This window comes from Notothenia coriiceps, unplaced genomic scaffold (assembly GCF_000735185.1).
Source record: "Notothenia coriiceps isolate Sejong01 unplaced genomic scaffold, NC01 NC01_scaffold00006105, whole genome shotgun sequence".
NCBI lineage: Eukaryota > Metazoa > Chordata > Actinopteri > Perciformes > Nototheniidae > Notothenia > Notothenia coriiceps.
In genome coordinates, this window is record NW_011338806.1 from 70,618 (window position 1) to 94,871 (window position 24,254).

Here is a 24,254-nt window from a genome sequence, read left to right on the forward strand (position 1 = left end):
TTATCATCAATAATATTCCCCTACTTTATATATCCACAGTTTGGAACAAGAGAGAACGGAGCCCATTGCCTCTTGCCCAGAGGTGTCAGCCAGATTTCACACCATCTCCTCACACCGTCTCTCCACACAAGCCTCTCATGTAATCTTTATTGCTATTGTGACAGATGCTTATCTTTTCGTCCTCATCCAGAGAGCTTTTGGCTAGGCCTGTCAGGCAGCTCTCCACACATCTGCTCCATGTCAGTGTTGAAACACTTGAGTTAATGAGATCCTCTGTTGTACTGCAATCCTGTCTGGGGTCATTATTCCAGCTCATGCCAGAAAGTCTGTCTGTGCGTCACACACACACATGTAAAAATGCTGAAAACCTGAGCACACAAAACCGTGTTCGGACACTCAATCTCTCTCTCTGGGGCTCTCTTTCTCAATAACACGTACATTTTATATGAAAGGCAGTTATGATGTGTTTATGGAGAGGGAAAAAAGTTAATCTTTGAAACAGACCCCAGGTCATAGATAGTTTATTATGTTAATTGCGGTCATTTCCATAATAACTGTACTGACTACTTCAATTAGTTGTAGTCTTGCAAGAACAGCAAATATGGTAATATAAGGCCAGTCGAACTGAACATGACAGACTGCTGTTACAAAACATGTTACGCCCTATGGTTACGCTTGAAGATGACAAAATGTGCACTTTAAAATAGAAAGACTAGACTTTTATCCAAAGCGACTTGCAATAAGTGCGTTCGACCAACAAAATACAAACTTGAAGAAAACAGAATCATATACAGTAAGTACATCAGGTTTCCTAGAGCTAAAACATTTCAAGTGCTACTCAACTGGCTTTAGATAAGTCAGTACTTTATTAGTATACAAGTGCTTTGTTAATAATTCTATCGCTCTAAGTGGAGTCGAAAGATCAAGCTTAGTTCATCTTCAATTACTCTATTGTAAAGAAATTCACAGAGCCTGCTGTAAAAAGAAATGTGTCCACAGACCAGCATTCTTGGAACTAACTGGTGGAAATGTTGATTTGTATATCATGTGTTACATAAGGTTAAAATATGTCAAGTTGAAATCTTCTAAAGTACATTAGGACTATGACACAAATATACATCCAACTAAAAAGGTGAACATATTACATTATGGAAACTAACCTTGTATTTAGTCTAAGATAACGTCTTTCTAACCTCAATTTATGTCAGATACTGCCTCAAATCTGTTGGAACTCCTAATATTTCTGTAGATTCTAACTTAAAAGGCAAGAATGGGCTGCAAGTCAGTAAAAACATTATTATTGCACAACTCACAGATCCATGTAATTTAATACTTTCCTATTCAGGCAGTGAGCCTAGAGAAACCACAGACATACACACCTGCTTTTCTCATTATGTGTCTGGAGAGGACGAGGAGACTGACAGCAGTGGAAACTCTCGTTGAGTTTTAGTTTGGTCATAGCTGTGTATCTTTATTCAGCCAGTGCTTCGAGACAAAATCACCGTGAGAGCAGGAAAAGCCTCTCTAGTTCACTCTGATCCTGCCAGGAGGCTGGGTCACTCTGCATACTCCGCACTCACCTCCTTCTCTCCCTCCAGACTGCAGCTTTCATCCCCTTGTCAGCCCCCATTTAAACAGGTCAGTGACTCCTTTCCAACGCACACTCTTGCTCTACATCCCACTACAGGTCCCTCAAAAAAGTTCTTACCAGCTTGAAGCAATATGTAAAACCTCTGACCCTTTAAACCTTCACCTGAATTTCCGAATTACTACATCGGACTGAAATGCACGGACACATTTTCATTATGCTTATAAAACCAACTCAGGCGCTCAAACCAGACTGAGCACAGGAGCACGTTCGCATTTATAAAGCTGACAGTCGCCTCTGTGTGAACTTGGCCCCGTGCGGTCCAGAAGAAGTCAATGACTCCCCTCTGGGTGAAGAAACAGCAGTACCCCGAACGCCAGCCATGATGAAAGCCACTCAGGGACTAATCTGTAGTCTTTTCCATGACTCAGACACAACAAACTTTTTACAAGAATCCAAGAAGGTCACGGCACACAATTACATTGTTATCTAAATTAAATCAGACTGTGGGCCTGGGACTGATATCATGCCAGAGGAGTGAGTGTGTGTGCTGTTAGCTGAGACAAGACGTGTTGAACATGGCCAATAGCAGGAGTCACACTGTACACCACGCTAGGATGTGGTCTGCATGCTGCTTTCATAAGCCCACAGTGGCCAACCTTAAACACAGGTTATCCATGACAGCTGTCATGAAGGCCCAACAATCCAGAAAATCACAAAATTACAAAGCGCCTCACTGAGGTGTAAGACCAGGTGTTCAACAAGATGCCACTTTCCACATAATTATGATAAATGGCATTGCGTGGAAGCTCTGATCACAGCTGCTGGTTGCACAGCATGCCACAGGAAGATCTACCGTGTGGAGATTTTGAAAGACAGAAAAGAGAGAGATGGACCGAGGCGGCAGATAACAAGGGGACATTTTAAAATATAGATATGAATGCAGGTATATAAATCGTCAAATTGAAAACTGTAATTGACTAATCAACATCTGTTTTGTGTGTTACTGCTGTATAATGTGAGGTGTGAGGAAACGTGTTCCAGATTTGCACATGCAGTTTTAGAGATGTCACACCTCAAGCTCGTGTTAATTTCTCACGCTACATGTCATAACTAAAGCTGTCAACACCACTCCTCTAAACAGATCTGAGTGCAGCTCACCTCTGGCTGGATGGCTTTGAACACAGGAGCATCCATGAGCGTAATCTGGCCCTGGGGGGAACAAAACACAACAGTTGTTAGACTTGCTATGTTCAAACTGGGTCAAACTGACAAATCATAATGCAAATTACCATTGTTTATTCTATATCTAATATAAATCAGACTTCTTCGTAACAGTTGAAATAATCAAAGTTAAAATGATATCGGGAAAAAACAATAGAACGTTAATCTGATACTTCAAGAAACAGCTGTCGTTCTGAGGATGGCCTGACTGTATGTCTCAGCCCTCCTAACAGATGTTTGTTAAGATTTGGAACAGGACTCTTAGAAAGCCCCTTCAGAATAGTCCAGTGTTTTTTAATCCATTCTTTTGTGTCATTAGCTGCATTTGTTTGGTCATTATCCATGACTAGGGTCACTATCCATTATCTGTCACTGAAAAACAGCTTTCCTTCACTAAGCAGTTCATTTTCCTCCGAAATATCTCGATAGATTTAAGATTTTGTTGTGCCCTGAACAATTTCAAGGTACTATATGAATATTACATAACAAAGCACTCCCTAATCAAAACCCAGCATCCTTCATGTTTCATCGTAGTTCATTTCAAATCTAGTAAATTCCCCCAGAAGGATTGTGGCTTCTTATTATTTTAGCAAATTCCAGGCAGGTTTTGTTAATGTTTTTCTTTCAAAAAGCAGAGTCCTTCTGGGTATTTTTTCATCGCGGAAACTGACGTACCCTGACCTTGAGCTCGGCTTGCATCTGTTTGGCAGTTATCCTTGCTTTTTATATTCTACCATTCGCACTATCCTTCTGTTCAATCTGGGGTTGATTTTCCTCTCGCGACAACACCCTGGGATGTTGGCTACAGTTCTTTGGATGCTTATCTATTGTTTTCTCTCTGATCACCTCCAACAACTATCCCCTTTGCTTCTCTGGTTCATGTTCAGTGTGTGCACATAGAATATCAAACAGCCCAGTGACTCCTTTTCTCTGTTGAGAATGAGAATATAACCATTGTTTGTTTTCCTTTCTAAGGGGCACCAACAGCAAGACATTTTAGATTATCCTGATCAAATAAACGATAATTCATCTCCAGCTGGCTTGATTCCATGGAACCACAATGGCAAGACAATTTCACTGTTCAGGAGGAATAAAGCGTTCATTCAATTAGCTGTAAGGATATATTTAAGCATGTCTGTAATAGTTCAACTAACATGTCTTTTGCTAGAGAGGTTATGTCCTGACAAGCAGGTAATAGTAACAATGGTATTTTACTGATTGAACCTTTAAGTGCCTCGATACAGCTTGGAAATATGTAAAATGAATACACTCTTGGATTTAGAAGATAAAGAGTGCCCTCTTGTGGTTGAATGTGGTATGACATTGGCACAAAAGCATTAATATAGGATTAGAGAAATAATGAGGAACATGCTTTTGTATTTATTTATTTATTATGTGTCAATCCTGAGCATCAGTACTTCTCACAAAAAAGATCAATGCAACAGAAATGCTACTTCTGTTGGTGCATGCCATGGAAAGTGTGTGCAGAGGCAGCCAGAGGAAATCCATCAGAGCCTGCTTGGCACTGCCAAACATCATCAATTATTAATGATCCAAACTCTGACCCCATTTCCTCCTCTATAAGATAAACTTCACTTACTGCATATTCTTCGGGGGTGACCTTCAGTACATCGAACACAACAGCATCAAAACTCTTCTTCAGGTCTGAGGAACCCTGATCGCTGAGAGACTCTGAGCTGCTGCTCCTCTAGAAAATACAAACACACACATTGGGAGGTGAGAGGAGTGATGGCTGTGCTGTTAAAGACAAGTATCAAGCAGAGGAGAGAGGTGAGGTATGTAGGGGATAGGAGGCTTCAAAACCCAACATGATGTCATAGCACAGCTGTTAAATGAGTCATCTGAAAAATATGTTAATATAATATTTTTGCCATAGAAAACACTGTCACTCAAGTATGGTACATTAGAATTCTGAGGGGCAAAAGTCTAGGAGAAGTAGCACAAGATATATTGTGAAAAGAGGAGATGGAGGTGTGGTGAGTGGGCGTGGCTCACCTCAGAGACTGATGCAGCCGTGGTGGTGATGATTGACTGGCCATTATGGAGGTTCATCATTCCCACACCATCTAGCTCTAGCGAACGAGACCATTCATCATCCTCAGCTGCAGCCGCCCGGCCCTCTGGAAACACAAATTATATCACAGGGATTTTGCAACTCATCTTGACAATTATCACCTCACATCACTCAGTTTGTAACCGCAGCTCCACCTACTGGCTAAAATAGAAGGATTCTCAGGATCATCTCTTAAAAAGACAGCGAAGGTCAACGACTGAGAAAAATAGGCACGACTGAACTTGAGATGGCGGTGAAAGTGCTGACGGTCATCCCAGCAGGCCTGTGAAAGCCATATGGACGTACACTTTCACAGCCTGTCACTAACTACACCTGACAGAGGACAAGACAGAGGGAGCTTAGGCATTAGGAAGAGATCCTCTGTGAAAGGGGTTTGAAAAGAGCAGCTGTCAGTAGAAGTCACAACGCTGAACAGCTTACACCTGACACTGGAGCATGACCTAGGTCCTACAGTCACTGTACTGATTCTACAGATCCATCTCAACACAGGAAATATTCCTTTGTCTTTTCTTCGTCGACTGGCGACCAGAGAGAAGATGGTTATCACCAATTTCAACAGTGAATGGATTTTCAATACTGATGTAGTAGATCGATCTTGGTTGATTGTTATTTTGTTCTTCCCAAGACTTGAGGTTTGATTAATAATCCAGAGTTTCTGATGCCAGTATCATTCAAAGATCCATGTAAATATATATTTGTGAATTACCCAACACAAGCTACCATAGCCCAAAGTGTACTCTGTAAATATCTTAAATGATTAAATCAATTCTATATTTCTTATTTTAAATCAGACAATCCTTAAGTAGTTTCAGCATGAAAACTTTAAATTAATGCACAAAATACATTGTCATTTTCTTGTCCATTACTTTTCTCATAACAAAAAGGAAAGTATCAGCAATGGATTATTTGAATATTTATGAATATTCTTCTCTAGCCATAACTGAAAGCTCTTCAGAGTATTCTTGGCCAAGGGCACACATGGAGACAGTAGTGAAAAATACAAAGCTACTAGGCCAGCAAAGACATCTCTTGTGTGCTTGACAATGCAGGCCTCTTTGTGTGCGTGCATGCGTGTGTGGGTGCATGAGCCATTAGCTGCTTTCCCCAGATGCTAAGCCGAGAGCAAACAGCACAACATCATATCGACTTCCCTCCTATTGTTTGACAGCAGAGAATAAATACACAGGAAGCAATAGCCAGTCTGTATTTACAAGTCTGAGTCTGTCTGGTTATCAAATCCTACGTCTGTAATTACCTTACTTCCTGGTCTAATACCTATGCATGTCTTCTTGTTTGATTGGGGTGCCTCTGGGCTATATCACTTGGGGGTTTTGTCTACAGGTAAAACAAAACACTCACTAATGTAAATGCTGTGATCATGTAAACATACTATCTGATGGGCAAGAGTCCAACACAACTATCTTTTATTTTCTAAAACATTTGGTCATAAAGAACTAAATCTATTGTCGCCTGTGAATTTGTCTCACGTCACCCTTACATACAGAAATACCCAAATCCTGTAGTCTCTTATTATGGACATTTGTGTAGGTGTGTTGCTAAAAATGCCTTCTTCTTGACTTTTGATAGTTATTTTTCTTTGGGTTTTGCACCATCCACATGAAAATATCATCCACAGTTAATGCCCCTGTTCTAGTTACACAAGGGCTGACAGCTGGCACAGTAACATCCATTTGATTGCTGGATTGAACAATTTGGACCTCTAAGGTCTCATATAAAGAATCAACATAAAAACATACACATGCAGGGTTACCCTACATGTGTAAAAGGGGCTTAACACAATTAGAAGTTCACTCAGGAAGCGCAGCCCTCGGCCAAAGTCATTTCCACACAGTGATTGAAAAGTAATGTGTGTTAGGACTCGCTCCAAAATATAACCATATCTTTCTTGGTCACGGCTACACTCTTGAACAAGTTCCACAAAAATTGGGGCAGCTTTTTATTCCATAATACTGCTGGCAAAAAACAAGAAAATCGATAAACAACTGAAACTGAAAGAAAAACAGCACACTAATGGAGGATGGTGACAAGCAATGACGATCATATTTGCTCACTTAACTGCGACGTGTGCGACTGTAATCGCATTAAAAGAGAATAAAAACATTAAGTGTGCAACCCTGCAGGCATACAGACACACATGTAGACACATACAGACACACACTGACAAACATGTCAGACCTCTGAAAACAAGCTATTATTGCAAAGACAAGGCCTTACTTACCAGTTGTGCGTCAGATGCGCATATTGTTGGATCTGATGTTAGTCTGTTCTTTATTGCTGCTTTTGTCTATTGAGTCCTGTCTTCCTCTGAGGCTGGCTCCTGCTGTCTGTGTGAAAGTGAAGAGAAAGAAGAAACAGAAATGAAGAGCAGTCTTCCAAACATGACGAAAAACCCACACAAATGAAATTAGAAATGCACACGGCCAAAACTCCAGTAGCTTATCAGATTCTGATCAGTTTGACAACATTCAGCATGAGCTATCGTCAGAAAAAAAGAAATGGTGGCAGATTGACAGAAGTAACCATAACAACAACCTTATGGTCAGTAAATCTTCCTTGACTGATATGAAAATCAGATCACATGTGAATCGCAACTGGAATGCCAAAAGCTAGAGGTGGTTTAATATCATTTTGTTCATAATTACTTGGCATTATTGGTCACTGGAATATAACATTAAGATTGCATCAGAATTCTAAATGAACACAGTTAATATTTAACAGAGAAAACACAAACATACAAGACATGACTGACGTACATGACTCAGTTACTTTCATTGTTGATTCATTTGAGAGTTGTTTTTTCAATTCACCTTTCATTTATTTCATCGATAAAATGTCAGAATTCGGAAGCTACTTGTGCCATCGTCTGAACCCCAGGGAAATAATAAATGATCTTATTGCATATTCTGAGTCAGGCCAACTGCAACTCTACAAGCCAATGAAGTCTGAATCCCATCATGCTCTCTGCCTCCATCACCTCTCATGTGACAGCACTCACATTAGCCAGTAGGGGTCTCACTTCTCTAAGAGATGAAAGCCTGTGTGATGGACTGTGAGGTACTCTGAAGACAAATGCTGCATGTTGGCAGTCAGCAGTTGGCCTTTAGCCACCAGTTTAGGACTAAGATCTTGTCATCCCCTCCAGGTTGTGCTTATGATGGCTCGGTAGGAGTACAAAGCTCACATGCAGAACAAACTCACCAAGGTAAACTTTAAACCTCTGCTGACATAAGCCTATGCATTCTTTCACAGATCACATCTTACTAAGTAAACAGCAACCCAGAGCGAGCAATGCTTTTTTGTGCTATGGATTTAGGAAATAAGATATTTTACCCACACTATAGTTTAAATGTCATGTCACGTAACTTAAGTGAAGATTTTTTTGCCCCCCCCGGCAACAGCCTGTTTCTTCTTGTCTGCTTCAGCATGTCCCCTCCCAACCACCCTGGAACAGTTTCCTTCTCTTAACTTCACAGTTTCTTACGACGCCCACACCTCCAGCTATGCTACTTGAAAAACAGAGAGACAGCAACCCCCTCCTTCTGAGTCACTGCCCTACCTACCCAATCCTCACTAGCCAAAGCTCCCGATGTAAGAGCTCACCCTTCTCTGCTCCTGGCAGCATCCACACAACTGTGACAGTGAGCTGAGCCGACATGTGTTGTGTTTGGTGACATAATTCCACGTGGTTGTGTCCTCACGCTTCGCTTACTGAGGTTCAAGTGTGGGGAATGTTTGTATGACCAGCTGAAGGGATAACAAACGAGTGGTGATAAGTTGAAGGTGTACATGTTTTAATGGGATGATGGCAGGAGACTTCAGGGGGACATGACAGAGTTTAGAGGAGGAGGAGGGCGAGACTAACAGAGGAAGAGTGACAGAAAGGGGAATGACTCAAGTGGACTCAGGTGATGTTTCGCTGTTAAGCTAAATGTGAGTCATTGCACTGCACAGAGCAGGTGCTGTTGAATCAGACCTCTCAGGCTCCCCCTCCCTCCTCCTCCTCCCTCTATTTGTGTTATCAGACTTTTGACAGTCACTTCAGACTGCAGCTACAGGTGCTGGGCGGCCTAACCAGCCGTGTTACTGAAGGGCACAACGAGTATTAGCAAATGTCTGTGTGTCATCACGCACATGCTGGCGTATTTTTGCATGTGGCAACACATTCCTCATCCCGCACTGACCGTTACATTATCCAGTGCCATGAAAGCAGGTCTCCATCAACTCTGTTAGACAGAAAAAGGTAAACAAAGCTCAGAGTGTTACTGCATGACAGTGTTATTGTTCAGATAATTGTGCACTTTGAACAAGCGGCCAATAAATCAATTCATTAATCTGCAACATTTTCAATAATCAAATAACCCTTCAAGTAATTTTCAAGCAAGAATACCATCTTATTTCAGCTACTGATCTGTGAGCGTGTTGCGATTTATTTGTCATCATTTGAAGTCATTTTTCAAGCAGAAATAGCTCCAACTTCGTTTTTTTCTTTTATTTAGTGTTTTAATATATCATCGGTTCATTAAATCTTGTTGGGTTTTGGTCTGACATGTTCCCTCGAACACATTATGCAGGGCTTTAATGATTAATAAAGAAAATAATAAACAATTTTTTTTATAAATGCTTCAGCTCTGATATACTACCTTACTGATACAATCTAAAAAAATCTACAGTACATGATAAACAAGATTAATTTCAAACCATAAAGCTCAATACTATCTAGTTATCAAGAAGCATGGTGATTACTTCAATAACAACATCTTCCTCCTAACATCCCCCTGGAGTATTCAACATGAAAATAAATTTTTGGGTGGTAATACACGGAAACTTTCTCCATTAGCATTCACTCTACCAACACTGGTGACAGCAGGTGTCTCTTCCTCCTTGGCAGCTTTTGATGAAGAATATATAATATAATGTGCATAATTTATATTCTGAGGTAGCCATGACAAAACTGTGGCAGTGCACCACAGATGGCGTTTTATAGTGCAAACACCTTCAAATTCCAGCATTCAAAGTACCAGGCTGCTCCAAGCCCTATTTACTGTTGTATGTGTTTACATGTTTACTCTACTCCTTCTCAGTCCCAGCACGAGGCACAAGCTAACACATAGGCACAAAATACAAGGATGTGCGTGTGTGTGCGTGTGCGTGTGCGTGTGCGTGTGCGTGTGCGCGTGCGCGTGTGAAGCAGGGACTAGGAACTGAAGGAATGTTCAGGGAAGGGTCAAAAGATGTGACACTGTCAATAAAGGATCAGACACGTGAGATTTGTCTAACGTTCAGCTTTAACAGAGTATCGTGTGACTTTAACAGCTTTGAACACTATGCATGTCACTGTGCAGCGCTGCAGGCCTGTCTGTGACACCTCTCAGTCCTGTGAGCCTCTCAATCTGCTCCCCCTGTATGTGAGAGCACCACAAATACCCAGCTCCTCTCATGCGCACAGCAAGACCTCATATTAATGATATTTATACGTACAAGTTCTGAAAGTGTGTGAAACTGTTCAAATATTTTCATTAATAAGAACTGGGAGAAAAAATGCTGTATAAAGTTAATACAATAACAAAATGTGCTACTGCTGCAGGTTCAAATTTAAAGCGTTTAACTGGTGCAACACAAGTTGAGTTCTATAAGGAAATGGTTACAAGAAACGCCTTTTGTTGGGCAGGAAGCTCTAATCTGACACTATTGCTCAGTCTTTTTTGGCATATTTTGATAGTGGATCAGTTAAAAAATTGCAAGATGGAACAGGACAAAGGAGAGGCCACAGTGAGTTAGCTGTAAGATGGACAGCTGCCGGTGACAGGCTGCACTTCTCTAGGTTCTAAAGGGAAGAAACCAACTATTTGTATGTTCGATGTTTACAAACTCATGCCGTATGCAGCAGTTCATCGAATCATGGTTGTTTACAGAATGATGAAAAAGGCAATTTACTGCATGATATTTTCATTAAAAAAAATTGTTTGTTTTGCTGAACCAGTATTCTTGAACCTGCAGTGTTAAACTGCATTTGCTGCTACAAGCAGTATGGCAAAGTCAACCAGGACTGACATTTCAGGGTTTGCTATTTTAAATGTACAGTACATCTTCTCTGTCACCGTCTGTGTAATGCATGCACTGTTCTGACACATGCTTGATGCATTTTAAATGCATGCCGCAGATGCACCAAAGTCAGGGAACAGAAGTAGGTCAGTGTGTTGAGCTGAGCAGTGAGGAGGAGTCTGACAGCCCACAAACAGATACAAACAGAAGGCTGATGGAGCCTTCAAAGTCAACGCAGGTATCTTACAGGCAAATTATTTTGGCACTATATTGTAGTAGCTGCGTGATATTTAAAAGGGAGACACTGTTGGGCGAAACATGAAAACCAGTACATAACCCCGTTTACCATGTATATAAGATCACAAAAGTAGCAGCCTTATTTCCAACTGTGTTTATAACTTTTGCAGAGCCTGTTAATCACCAGAGAGTTAGTCAGCAGTGTTTCAGTATTGCTACGGCAGCAAAGATAAGGTCGAGGTCCTGTCTTTCCCCGGGCTCTAGTCAAGCCTCTCCCTTTGAACACTATTGATCTGGAGCTAAGAGGTGCTGGATTGATCACATACACACTCTAATAACCTTCACATACACACAGGGACACAGCATGTTGCTGCATGTCACAGCAGTTCGATAAACACTACTTTCACTCAGCAGGTCTGCTGTTCACGCAGAGGTTGGTGGAACTGCCTGTGGAGAGAAAACGGTGTGTGGGCGTGTGTTGCAGTCGAGGGAACATGACCAACAGCCCCTTCAAACCATCACTTAGGGATGGGTATAGTTAAGATTTTATCGATACCGATACCGGTATTTTTCTATACTCTTATCGATAATTTTCAATATTTTGGTGCTCTAAATTATAGACATGATTACAAGATGTAAAGACTAAACAGTCATTTTATTGTAATTTATTTGTATTTATTATTTAATGTAACTTTTTCAATGTCATACCAAACAGGTATGAGTGTGTTTGACAGTGTGTCTCTGGAAGGGGGGCGGTAATTAGGGGCAGTTCATAAATCCATGTAAACATGACCATTATTCAGTTAAAACGAGACGCTGCGTCGGCTAACCATTATAATCCGTTTATTATTTATAATTGTAATGATGGATTATCAGTAATCATTTTAAAGTAACACAGCGACATTGGATTAACCGTTTTTATGCCCTTGAACACAAATTTTGATCACAAAATAGCAACGGTAAGACATAATTATCATCATGGCTACGTAAAGTGAAGTTGTTTTCTTGCTCTTTCCTGGCTGCTAGTTCAGTGAGTTTTGGTCGTACAGTGATGAAACTTATACCAATGGAATCGTTTGTGCAGATAACATGACGTAGAAAATATCACTTTTGCCAGTTATGTGCTAAAGTAGCCGTTAGCCCGTTTCGCTAACTGTTGATTTAGACTTGGTAGACTTCTGTTCTGTTTAGGTAAAATGGTTCATATCGTCTGTTAGCTGAGTTTCTTGCCGTTAAGTGGGTATGCATTAGGCTTGGGCGGTATGACGGTATTACGGTATACCAGGGTATTTGGAAATACCGTCGGTATGATTTTCAATACCGTGACGTCACAGACTGTGCGCCAAATCACAGATCCGTTTCATTCTATTACACTGACACGGAGTTTTGAAAGGGACGACATTGGTTGTAATGCACAGCACGCGCCAGCAGAGGGCAGGGGAGGGCAGTCCGTCTTTCAAGATGGCGGCAGCATTTGCCGGCCCCGAACTCGGACAACTAGTAAAAAAGAAAAATGCCTCTGCGCCTGTTTGGGACTATTTTGGGTTTACTCGTCGCCAGTGACTTCATCCAGCACAACGAGAGACAGAGGCACTTCTTTGGGAATGTTTAAGACGGGGTGAGTGAGTGTTGACATGTTTTAATCCTATGCAACTGGTTGATGGTTTTGTAGTCGAGGTCGGACGGTTTTAAAAACGAAAGCATTTACGCGAGTAATCCAATTAATCAAATGGAAATAAGGTTTTAAACACATGCACGGAATAATATTGCCAAACTAGTTAGTGAATATAGCAAACTTTATTCAATAAGTCAAGTATTTACTCCCGGAAAATGTTTATGTATGATGATATATCGTTAACTTAGCTCACTATGGAAACAACGTCGAACATCTACAAACGCGTCCTGTATCCGATCTCAAAATGTGCCATTTGCACAATGTGTCATGTATGCAGCCCTTGTTTTGCACTTGCGCGCACGTCGCGGCACTTATCGAGCGTCTACCGGCTCGGGCTGCATTTTACACCGAACATATAATATACCGTTCGAAACATCTATTTGCCGCCGAACGCCACCTCACTCAAGTCGACCCAAGTCATACCGTCAGTGGCGGCTGGTGGAAACTATTTTTGGTGGGGCTGTTGATATAGTAGTAAAAAAAAAATTTGGGGGAGAAATTACCCCTTAAATTGGGACTGATACCGTCATATACCGTATACCACGGTATGATGTCAGCAAGGTATGACGGTATGAAAAAAATGATACCGCCCATGCCTAGTATGCATCATTAATAGGTTGTTTAATGTTAAGAAGCCTTGGGACGCTGTTTCTTGCAAGATGTTGCGTCTGCCCCCGGGAGTCTCACAATAATAAGAGCGCTGTTAGGAGAGATGACGAGTGGCATTCACAGTGGCCAACAGCGGTACTCAAACCGGATAAGTCACACGGGATGAGGGTTCCCAACCAACCAGAATTGTTTAAACTAAGGAAGTAGCGTAATTCATAGACCGATAGCAGCACCGTTTGTCCAGCGGCTTAACGGTATACCGATACCGTTCAATACGGTGCTGACTTAGTACCGGTCCTCGATACCCATCCCTACCATCACTTAACATGCTGCCCGTGTTCAGATCCTAGATGGAGGTCAATAAGGTGACAGAGGCATGGAAGTGTGGACCAGTAAGGGCAGAACATAGTTTCCCAGAGTATAACAGCAGAAATGGTGGAGGAAAAACAAAACAAAAATATGCAGCAAACAACTCTGTGCATAAACATATGCTTCACTGACTCAAGTATTTGGTATTTGCCCAAAGTACTCAAACTATTCTAGAACATGGTGTTTTATCATTTTAACTGTCACACACTGAACAGGTTTATTATTCTGGGGAATCGCATGGTTTGCTAACACAGCTAAAGGCCCGGACACACCAATCTGACAACAAAGAACTGACACAGACGGACCCCGACTGTTGCGTCGCCTCTCGTCTCTGCGTTTTGGCCATGTGTCGCACTGGAACACACCGCAAAGACTTTAGCCGATGGCCAAGAAGCACGTACGAGCTGTGCATGCGTGAGTGGCAATAACTCTCCTTGCCAGCAGTAGTGTGTATTCGTCATTCAAAAGAGGCAACAACCGGAAGACAGACTGCGTGATAACCGAGAGAAGAAGAACAGACTGTGTGATATAAACAAACAACAAATAGCATGTGCGTTCCAATTTCAATCTACAGCGAGAAGCTCACGGGGCTTTCCCCAACCTGTGTCGAGAGCTGGAGTTAAATGAAATCTTAGATTTGTTTGGGTCCCTCACTTCCGTTTCGCTAACTGAACAGCCAATCAGAGTGATTTCTTTTGCCGACTGCCTTTGGCCGACGATTCAAGTTTTCGGCAAAAAAGGCGTCGGCCCGGCTGAAAAGACCCGACGGTGCAGGACACACCAATCTGAGTAAGGCGTGTCGACGCTCATCGTCGGCCTGATGCCCACCGACGCCGATAATCGGCCTGGTGTGTCCGTGCCTTAACACCACACACTGGTGTCCCGTTGCTTGTCGAATGAGAGTCCGTCAACACAGAAAACATACACAACAGGAAGTGAGGAGATATCTCTATTTTCCAAATACGCTAATCCTTCCAGACAAAAAGAGTGCACATTTCATCACGGCAGCAGCATAAAGGCAGAAGCATAAATCCAAGATGAAAACAATGTAATGGTGCCATAACATTTTACAGTAAAGCGTTTTTTAGAAAATCAATAGGTAGTGAACCCAGTGACACCACACAGACTCTCACTATCCTGACACTGAAGCATCTGTGCTCTACCCTCTGACATCCTGTCATCAGTTCATGAATATTTAAGCCTGTCTGTGACTGGAAAGAGGGAAAAATCTCCCACGGGCAAAGAGGGTGTTAAAAAGCATGAGATGATGCACAGGAAAATCTGAAGACAATTATCTTACTTTGAACCTTGGAAACATATTCATATAAAAGTGTTTCTCAAAATCACAGCAGCAAGATGTCCATATCATCATATATTATGGTCCTTATTAAGAAGATTTATGTATAGCTGATAATGCTCTTGGTATCTAAATTGACAATTCAATACACTTGTCTGAAATAAAATGAACACTAGGCAAAATGGATTTTCCTCTTTGATTATCCTTATTTTAACCAGCCACAGCACATATTAGATAGCGTATTATGGTATGATTAATGCATATATTTTGCTATCAATATCGATTAATCTGCCCATTATTATTCAGTTTAGCAATTGGTCTATTAAGTTTAAAAAAGATCTAACCAGGTTTTTCAACTTATTTAATTGTCCCGTTTTGCTAATCCAAAACCCAAACAAATTCACTTTAATATGATATATAAAGCAGAAAAGCCCAGTATGTCCTTTTTGAGTAAGAAAAAAAAGTTGAATCGATTTAAAAAAATCGTTGAGCATTTATTTTGAACTCAATTAAGTTTCTTCCAAGTCTAAGTCTTCTCTTCTTTATTTTTCAAAATTCCGAATCCATCTACATTTTTTCTTTTTATGTTTTCAGTTGTGGTTTTGTGTTTGCTGGCATCCACTAGTAGGCATTAGTACAACATGAGAAGAGTCCTCACAGGGGCAAACATCGGATGTGCCAGGAACTACGTAACCCTGAGCGCAGGCCAAATTCAAGCACTGCTCATCACTAGTTAGTTTTAAAAAAATGTATTTAAAAACCCTTCCTCTGTTTAACTAACTTAGCTTGCCAGATTTTCTTTACAAATGAAATGTGATGTACTCTATCAAGTTTCCTTTTTTGAACAACCATGGTGAACACTGCCACATACTAGTAATTGGATATATAGTGAGGGAAAACAGAAACTATTTGGATGGCCAATTGGTCATCAGGTTAGCTGGATGAGCATCGTCAGCCGATTCTTTTTCTCCATGACATGCAGAAGCCATGATGAATGTTAAGTAGACACAAGGCACACACACTAGTTAAGTTAGATCCGTATACCCTGTTTGTGAAATTCCACTAGTTCTAAATCAGTGCCATAGCAGCAGCTTGCACTGTGGGGTGTGATTAGGCTTTTTTTAGATACACTTGCCTCTCTCTTTCTCTCTCACCCTCGTTCTTCCATTCTCCCTCGATCCCTTCAGCTCTGCGGGTTGATAATTAGAGCTCAGGCTGTACAGACAGGCTGTTCAGGCCCGGCCTCGGTCTCTCTCCTGGCACATCCCCCAGTGACACGGACACACTTGGTATGTACTCTCACAGACCTACATAATGCCTTCCTTCAATCGCCCAGCCTGAAGCTAGAAGCAAATTGAATTATTCAGAGCCAATACAAGGCCCGACTGGTCTTGATAACAGTATCTGGTTATCCGTCAAATCAACTTTAGAGAGGATACAGTGCCAAGCTCGTAAAGTAGTGGCATGTGGCAGAAACAGAGCAGCAGGTGTGTGGGCAGCGCACGGCGTACAGTTGGAGAGTGCGTCCATGTCTGATTTGTAGCCTGAACGGGAGCAGGCAGGCAGCCCAGAACAAGTTCAACTTTACCGCTGAAGACCAGGGGACCCGAGCGTGGTGACAAATGAGTCGGGGAGAAAAGGGAAAGGGGGGGGGGAGAGGAAGGAGGAGAGGAAGTGCAGAGCTGGCAGCAACACTGATGTCTGCGGTCATTCCCTGCACGGACTATTAACAAGGAAAGGGCAGGCAAACAATACGGAGCAACAGAGCAGTCAGTCAGAGCAGTAATGTTTAGAGGAAACTGATAAGATCTCTATGTCTTCCTCTATGAGTCTCTGAGGACATGGCACAAGTCTAATCCACAGCACTAAAACATCCTCATGGAGACAGAGCAAACAACAAATCAGGCTTAAAAGGGACACAGTACACTAGACATGCAGACAAATCCAATTTGCCGATGTTATGGACAAAAAACAGACTCCCACAGTGTGTATGAATTGTGTAAGCAGGAGCTAAACGTTAAAATTATATTGGCTTTATTGACGTCACAAAAATCCCTTACGTTTCTTCCTTTCACGTTTGTCTCTTTGCCTCAGTGCCTCACTCTGCTACAACTTGCCCACGTCCAACATCAAATGAAGTGACTATAATGGAAAAAGGGTCACACTTAGTTTGAATAATCTGAATCAGAATACCTTTATTATAGAATACACTTCTAAATAGCACCCAGCCATGTAGCACTTTCCAGCTTGTAGGTCACTGTGGCTGGGCAATGGGGAAATGTACTGTATAAAATGCACGTCAGTTTCGGTTATTATTATTTGTGCTTTCAATAGCCTGACATACATAACCTGTTAACTAACTTTTGAAAAAATTAAGACATGGCATGATGATCTCTAAACACAATAGGTGCTTCCCTTTTAGTCCAGGGCTCCCTTGACTCAATTGACGCATTTACATTTGTTTTTTTTAAAAGCTGGAATTTTGTGTGTGTGTTTGTGGTAATGTATCTATTATATCGACACCATGTGGATTTCAACAAAACTTATTTGAGATACTGTTAAAATAACCCCTATGGCCCAAACAGTGATTCCAATTTTAAAAAACTGTTTTGTAACCGTCTTCACTTTTATTTTATGTTGGCTTTGCTGAAGTTAATTAGCGCATTTAAATGTTTTCAATATTCATTCTCCTGCTTTTATCCCCTGCTCTATAACAACACTGTAAGTTACGCGTTAGCGCTCGCGGCGCCACATCTATTATTTTAGTCGTAAAAAAAATCATAACCATTAATACACCAAGACTTTGTCCATTCAGTTTTCAAGTAGTTATTTGTTGTCTCCATAGATTTCCTTCATGTTATAAGGGTTTGTGAGTCACACTTTAAACAAACACCCTCATCTCCATATCTGCCACTCAAAATATGTTTTTCCCGCCTTCACATTGATGGTTCCACAAAGACGGTCAGGAAGCATTTCCAAGGACCGAGTTTCAGATTGGCCCTCGGGGCTTCTGAGTGAGACACAGACTTAAGAGACATGGCATGCTGCAACATGACAAACCATACAATTATGTGAGCGCAAACACACACACAGACTCCCACAGACATTGGATAACAATACGCTCTTATTTAGAAAGAACAAACTCTGCACATTAGGGCACAGGAAACAGACTGTGAAAACTAATCGTCAAACAGCCGGCTGCATACGCCTGCTCCCATCCGCCAAAAGGTCATCCAGCCTCGATGTTTCTGCAACAAACATTTATTAGATTTCATTTCAACACATGTTGTAGCCATCCTGTGGGAGGAATGTGTGCTCATCGGTCCAAGGTTATCCTTGCAGCCAAACTTGACCCAATGTATCATACTTCAAGGCTAGGTTTCATGAGGTAGAATGAGATAAGAGGAAAATAAGAGGGCAGATCCATGGAAAGAAAAAAGACTGAGTGCTTGTAATCCTTGTAGTCTTTTCTTCAGTACTATATATCAAGTCAGCCAATCCTCAGATAAAAACAGTCAAATCTAGCCTCTATATCACTAGTTATTCTGTGCTCTTTTATGTCGGCCTATTCTGCTCACATACTTGACCCAAAAGAGCAGTGAGCCAGCCCATACTGAAGTCAGAATCTGTGGTGTCTTTAAAAAGGTAAACACGCTGCAGGAAAGCTATTGTTAGTCTTTTATCATATGTATGAATATGAGGTGGAGACAGCCAAGTTTTCAGTAGGAGAAAGAGGGGGAAACTTTAGCAGCCACGAAAGCCCTGTTGTTGATATTGTTGAGCTAAACCTTTGAGTATTTAGTTATGAGATTAGTTTTGATCCAGAACTCAGGTCACTTTGAACCTGCTTAACTGAGCAAGACTGAGATAACAGGCCTCCCAAACGGCTTACTCACACACACACACACACACACTGCTATATGCATGACTTCCTCCAACATGCCATTGCCCGATCTCCAGGGACTGATAAAACGCCAATTACAACTTGAAACACAAAAGAGCCCTGCCCGAGGGAGAAGCTGAGGAAGAAAAAGGGGAAGAATAAGCGTGCCGACTTCAAACACTTGTACAGTGTACAGCATTGGCGTAGGAAGATGTACCAAAATCACATCCATACTGGGAAAAGAGGGACATGAAATAAACAGACAAGCCCCTTTACATTTTCTTAAACCCTGATATTATGTTGAGGACCTTCGTGTGAGAACGAAAAAAGTGTGGACAATAAACGGACAAACTACAAAGTGTGTGATGTGTCTGATTTAGCCCGTTTGAATAGAGCACTCTTTGTCCGGAGAATTCCTGGCGTATGGCAGCCTCTGCATAAATGTGTGTGAATGAGTGAAGGCTGACTTTATGTATATGTAAAGTGCTTTGAGGGGTCGCAAAGAATGGAAAGTTGTATAAATCCAGTCCATTTGTTTCTATAATCACGGTTGGTTTAAGATCCAAAAAAAAGGGTCATATACATGAAGATGCAAATGAAAATGTCTTATTAGAGAGATGATACGTCTCTTGTGTGTTAGAGCTGATGTCAAAATTGCCAGAGAAATTCAAGGCACGGTAAGAGATTTGGTGTAAACTGCATTATCTCCTACATCCTGAAAGATATCCCTTGCATTGAAAGTATTTCCAGTAAGCGAGAACCTTTCTGACACAGACAATATCATGTTTTACGTGCAGCATATGGAGAAGGTGAAACAGGGACAATATCCTGACCTGATTCTCCAGACATTGGCCGAGGTTCATACAAGAAAAGGACTCCCCACACACAGTTGTTTGGTCTGAGAGTTCACTAGGTCAGAGGGTCAATGGGGGAATAAAACATGACACCCACACACACACACACACACAGACACAGAGGTCACAGGAGAACACAAGGCAGCTACAATGGAAGTAAGGGTTGAAAAGGTTACACAATTCTTTAAGAAAATACAATTGGATCCATCAAACCTGATGAGAATGAAACAGAGGGACATTGCCAAAAGGCAAAACAAACAACACAATGTGATGAGCACACAGAGACAGAGTTTGCCTACTTTGGCCATGACTGTCTCACTCACTAATATGGTGAGGTCTATTCCCATCTGATAGCAGCTATGAAAGATTGGTTATTTTATCTTTCTCACAAGGCAGAACAATGTTACACTGTGTGCTTCTTCCAGTCAGGGTGTGTGTGTGTGTGTGTGTTTGAGGGAGAGGGAAACTGAGTCTGCATCGAATGGAAGAGGAGCAACAGCTGAGACCGGAAAAACAGCTGTATCTCTTCAACGCCTGCTCTGCTCCCCTCCCCCTGCCCTCTCTCCCTGAATGAGCCCCTCACACCCCTTTTCTGACCCTCCTCTCCCACAGAGCCGCATGGCCAGGGGCTACACTCACACACAGACACACAATATGCACCAGAGTGGTTACACTACTGTTCGGCTTTCAGGGGACATGTACAGGCAGGATGCATGTGCTACTAAACATCCATCTATTGACTAAAAATAGGAAAGACATTGTTTCCAGCGGGAAAGTCATCCTCCCTATTCTCTTCCCAAATCCTCCACGCTTCAGTCAGATTTTAACTATGAGAGCAAAGGAAACAAAAACCAAACGTTCAGTTTATCCTTTCCAATTCAAAGCTCAACAAATCACAAGTAGGCCTGCCCATCAAGTTCTTCTAGGTACTCCTTTGTCTGGGATAAGCATAAGAGTGTCTTTGTACTCATCTGAAGTCAGATGCCATTTTCAATTTACACAATAATGGCGTGAATGAAATGGATTAACACCCGGTTTGACAGTTGGTGATGTAAAGTGTGTAACCGTAGGCATGTGAGTGCAAGTCTCTGTCTGCATGTCCAGACCCAACCTGTGGGAAACCTGACAAAGGAGACAGGAAACAGGTTGTCTCAGTCACATAAAACTCAAAGGATTCTTTGAGAGATGACACGGAGAAAGACATCTTCTTAAGACATGATGAATCGTCCCTATTCAGTCATTAAAGAGCTGCAGGATAGTAAAAAAGGAGATAAGAGCAGAACAGGTGCGTAGGATGAGACTTTGCATTTATATATGGCGATCTAAATGACTGAAAAGCACACAGTATGTAAGGAAAAGAGAAAATGTTGAAGCGCAGCAAATGGAAGAAATAGCAAAAAGGAGAGAGAAGGAACAAAAGGTGGAGTAATGTGTTTCTGTATCTGATCTATTGTTTTTGGCAGGGTTCGGGTAGAGGATCAAAAGTTTCCATGAGATAACCAACGCTCAGCTCTCAGTCAGACTCCAAAGCCAAAACACTCAGGGATTAGGAAGATTGATCAGGCTGTGTTTTTGGACCACAACGTCTTGTCTCTGATACAGACTGGTGGATTAGGACAATATGCAGGGGAAGTGGAAGGGTGCGGCGTCTATCCGTTTGTGTACAACAAATGTTTTTTCTGTATTTGTAGAACAAAACTCCCCAATTCGTCCTGACATCCATAAAACTCAAAACCCCTGAGCCAACGGACATACAGGTAAAAGTATACGAGACATGGCGTGATGGATGATTGTTTGGTTTAAATGTAAGAGCCTTGCATGAAACTAAGAGGTGTTCCTAATATTTTGTCCACCCTGTTTATATCCATGAAGGAACCCCATTGTTTTCTAAATCTAACCTCAGCCTGCCTTACTTCATGCTCTGCATTTGTCCCTCAAGTGATACTTCCTCTGGTGAGAATATTCCAGATATGAAGAGCCACATGACCAAGGAGGCAAAAGACCAGCCTGAAATTGTCAGGTGGAACGAGACCCTCATAGCTGACATTCTGGAGGCCTTTAAGGCTGGGCTCTTTTTCACAGCCCTGTCCCTAAACTCACCTTTAACCCCGAACTCCCTGACCTCAAACACCTACAACCTGACTCACCAACCCGGGGTAACACACATTAGCTGGGTATGCTGAGCTGATGTTGACTTTTCAATAAAACAAGATAGAAAGGACACATCCACAGAGATAAAAAAGCAATGAAAGAAAACCATCCATGCAGTGGACAAGCAGGGGTTTGAGAAAAGTCAGTTAGTTGACACATTGGCCGAACAACAACGTGCTCAATACAGAGCCATCTTTCTATTTTGGTGAGATCTGTTGACAGTCAGAGGCAGTGAGGGATAACACTCAGGCAGGAAGTCAAGTTTGCATAACTGAAATATTAAAAACATTCCCCTGGGTGATTTGGGATCCTGATTTCTACAAGAGAGTTCACTATCATTTGACACGAGGGAATTTCCTCTGTCAAGCACTGGCGTTCCTAGATTATAATTGACACAACCTATAACAATGCAGAGGCCACATTAGGAGAAGCTTGAGACCTGGATTTCAACATGAGCTGTGCTTCATGAGAATACAAACGGTCACATGAGCTTGACCAAAACCATGCAGGCAGGGAAGCCTTGGGGTTTCCTCAAAAGGTTCGACTACAGGCTAATGCTGTATTCAAGCCTCGTCACGAAATGTAACCTACCAACAATCTCAATACTTTGTTGAGCGAGAGCTGGTTGGACTACCACCCACGCATCTCCAGAAATGTTGTGACAATTAAATATCAACGAGCAGCTAGTGATTTATTAAATCCAGATTCCAGCTGCCCTTTTAACAAGGACCAACATCAACAGGATGACATGGCCACGAAATTCTAGTTGGCAGTCATATTAGAGCAATTATAACAGATGAGGTCATTAAGAGATCTGCCTTTTGATTCAAACGATCAGTATGGCTCAGCACATTAACTGTTTACAAGCAGGGCTGCTTGGTGTCTAACCTAAATAATGTTTGACTAATAGGTCAGGTTTTTAACTTATAAGATAAAGATTAATGTACGCCTTGTATCTTATGTGGGAAATAAACCGTACAAAGAAGTTACGTTTTTTAACCGTATTTGCATCAGTGAGCTCAAATGAGACATACTTAGAAAAGTCCCTAGAGGGAAAAAAAATGGGAGGGACGGAAGGAAGAAAGAGGAAGTAGAGGTTTGTGGGTTGGTAAATGTAATATATGCCAGAGCATTGTGAGGCATATTGCCTAATACTTAAATTCAATTGCCTACACAGACTGAATCTTAGGCTGACAAGTGAGGACTAAAAATAGCATTAGATCCCACTCATGATAAGAAAGCAACATGAAAAAGAAACAGAGTGAAGTAACACAAAGGAGAAGCATAGGAACTAGAGAGGGGAAAGGGAGACAAAGTTGTCCACTCTCCCGAGGAGCCCTTCATGTGTGAGCCACTCCCATCAGTGGTTAAACTCATGCTCAAACGTTCTCAAAGCTTGGGGCCTCCTGCTGCCGCTCAGCCTATTGTGGTGTGCATTTAGCAGGGTGTGTGTGTGTGTGTGTGTGTGTGTGTGTGTGAGAGAGATTCAGCCCAAAGTCACGAGCGAACCCTCTGTGTATGGCTCTGCTTTTACATTGTGTCCGGCTTCTCTGTTGGCCTCTACTTCACCTAAACAAGAGCTGTGTGATTAAAACACAGCAGGAACCACATGGCAACTGCACTCCCAACAATAAGAAGAGGCAGTTTTGCAATACTTCCTCAAATGCTGTTTATACCAACAACAAAAAAGGCACATTGCTCAACCTACTCAGTGAAACGTAGTGTCTGCCTGATGCAGTAGTGAAAAGCAGAACATGGATTTTCCTGGTCTTTTATCTTCCTTCTCACACGTCCGCACAGTCAGCTGCTAGCCAAGCTCACATCTACAACACCCACTTCATCCGACTGCCAGCAACATTAGAAACACCTCATATATAAAAAGTCTTTATCAAACACACAATCATACACACAATATCATTATCAGGGTTCCAAAACAACTTGTCAAGCAGAGACCTTTTAGATTACTCCTAATAGCAACAGAGAAGTTGGACGACGTTGTTGAGTCGACATGAAAACCAGAGCAGAAAATGAACACAGATAGCTAGCTTTGTATTTGCACTTGTAGTAGGGATGTCCCGATCACCTTTTTTTGCTCCCGATCCGATTCCGATGATTTGATTTTGACAATTTGCCGATACCGATTTTTCCCCGTATCCGATCTTTATGCAATGCATTAAGAGAAAAAAACATTCAAGTTGTCCCTTAAGGT

General features: G+C 41.7%; 1 protein-coding gene across 1 annotated transcript in view; it reads right to left on the reverse strand.

Annotated features, from left to right (window-relative positions):
- Nucleotides 1–24,254, reverse strand: part of ralgps2 (Ral GEF with PH domain and SH3 binding motif 2) — a gene marked incomplete at its 3' end in the record, with an annotated part of 72,644 nt that overhangs the window by 40,690 nt on the left and 7,700 nt on the right. The window contains exons 2-5 of the mRNA XM_010768919.1: nucleotides 7,147–7,252; nucleotides 4,829–4,953; nucleotides 4,413–4,520; nucleotides 2,750–2,800 (exon numbers count right to left, since the gene is read on the reverse strand). Of these exons, the coding sequence (XP_010767221.1) occupies nucleotides 2,750–2,800; nucleotides 4,413–4,520; nucleotides 4,829–4,888 (219 nt within the window). The remainder of the gene's footprint in view (nucleotides 1–2,749; nucleotides 2,801–4,412; nucleotides 4,521–4,828; nucleotides 4,954–7,146; nucleotides 7,253–24,254) is intronic.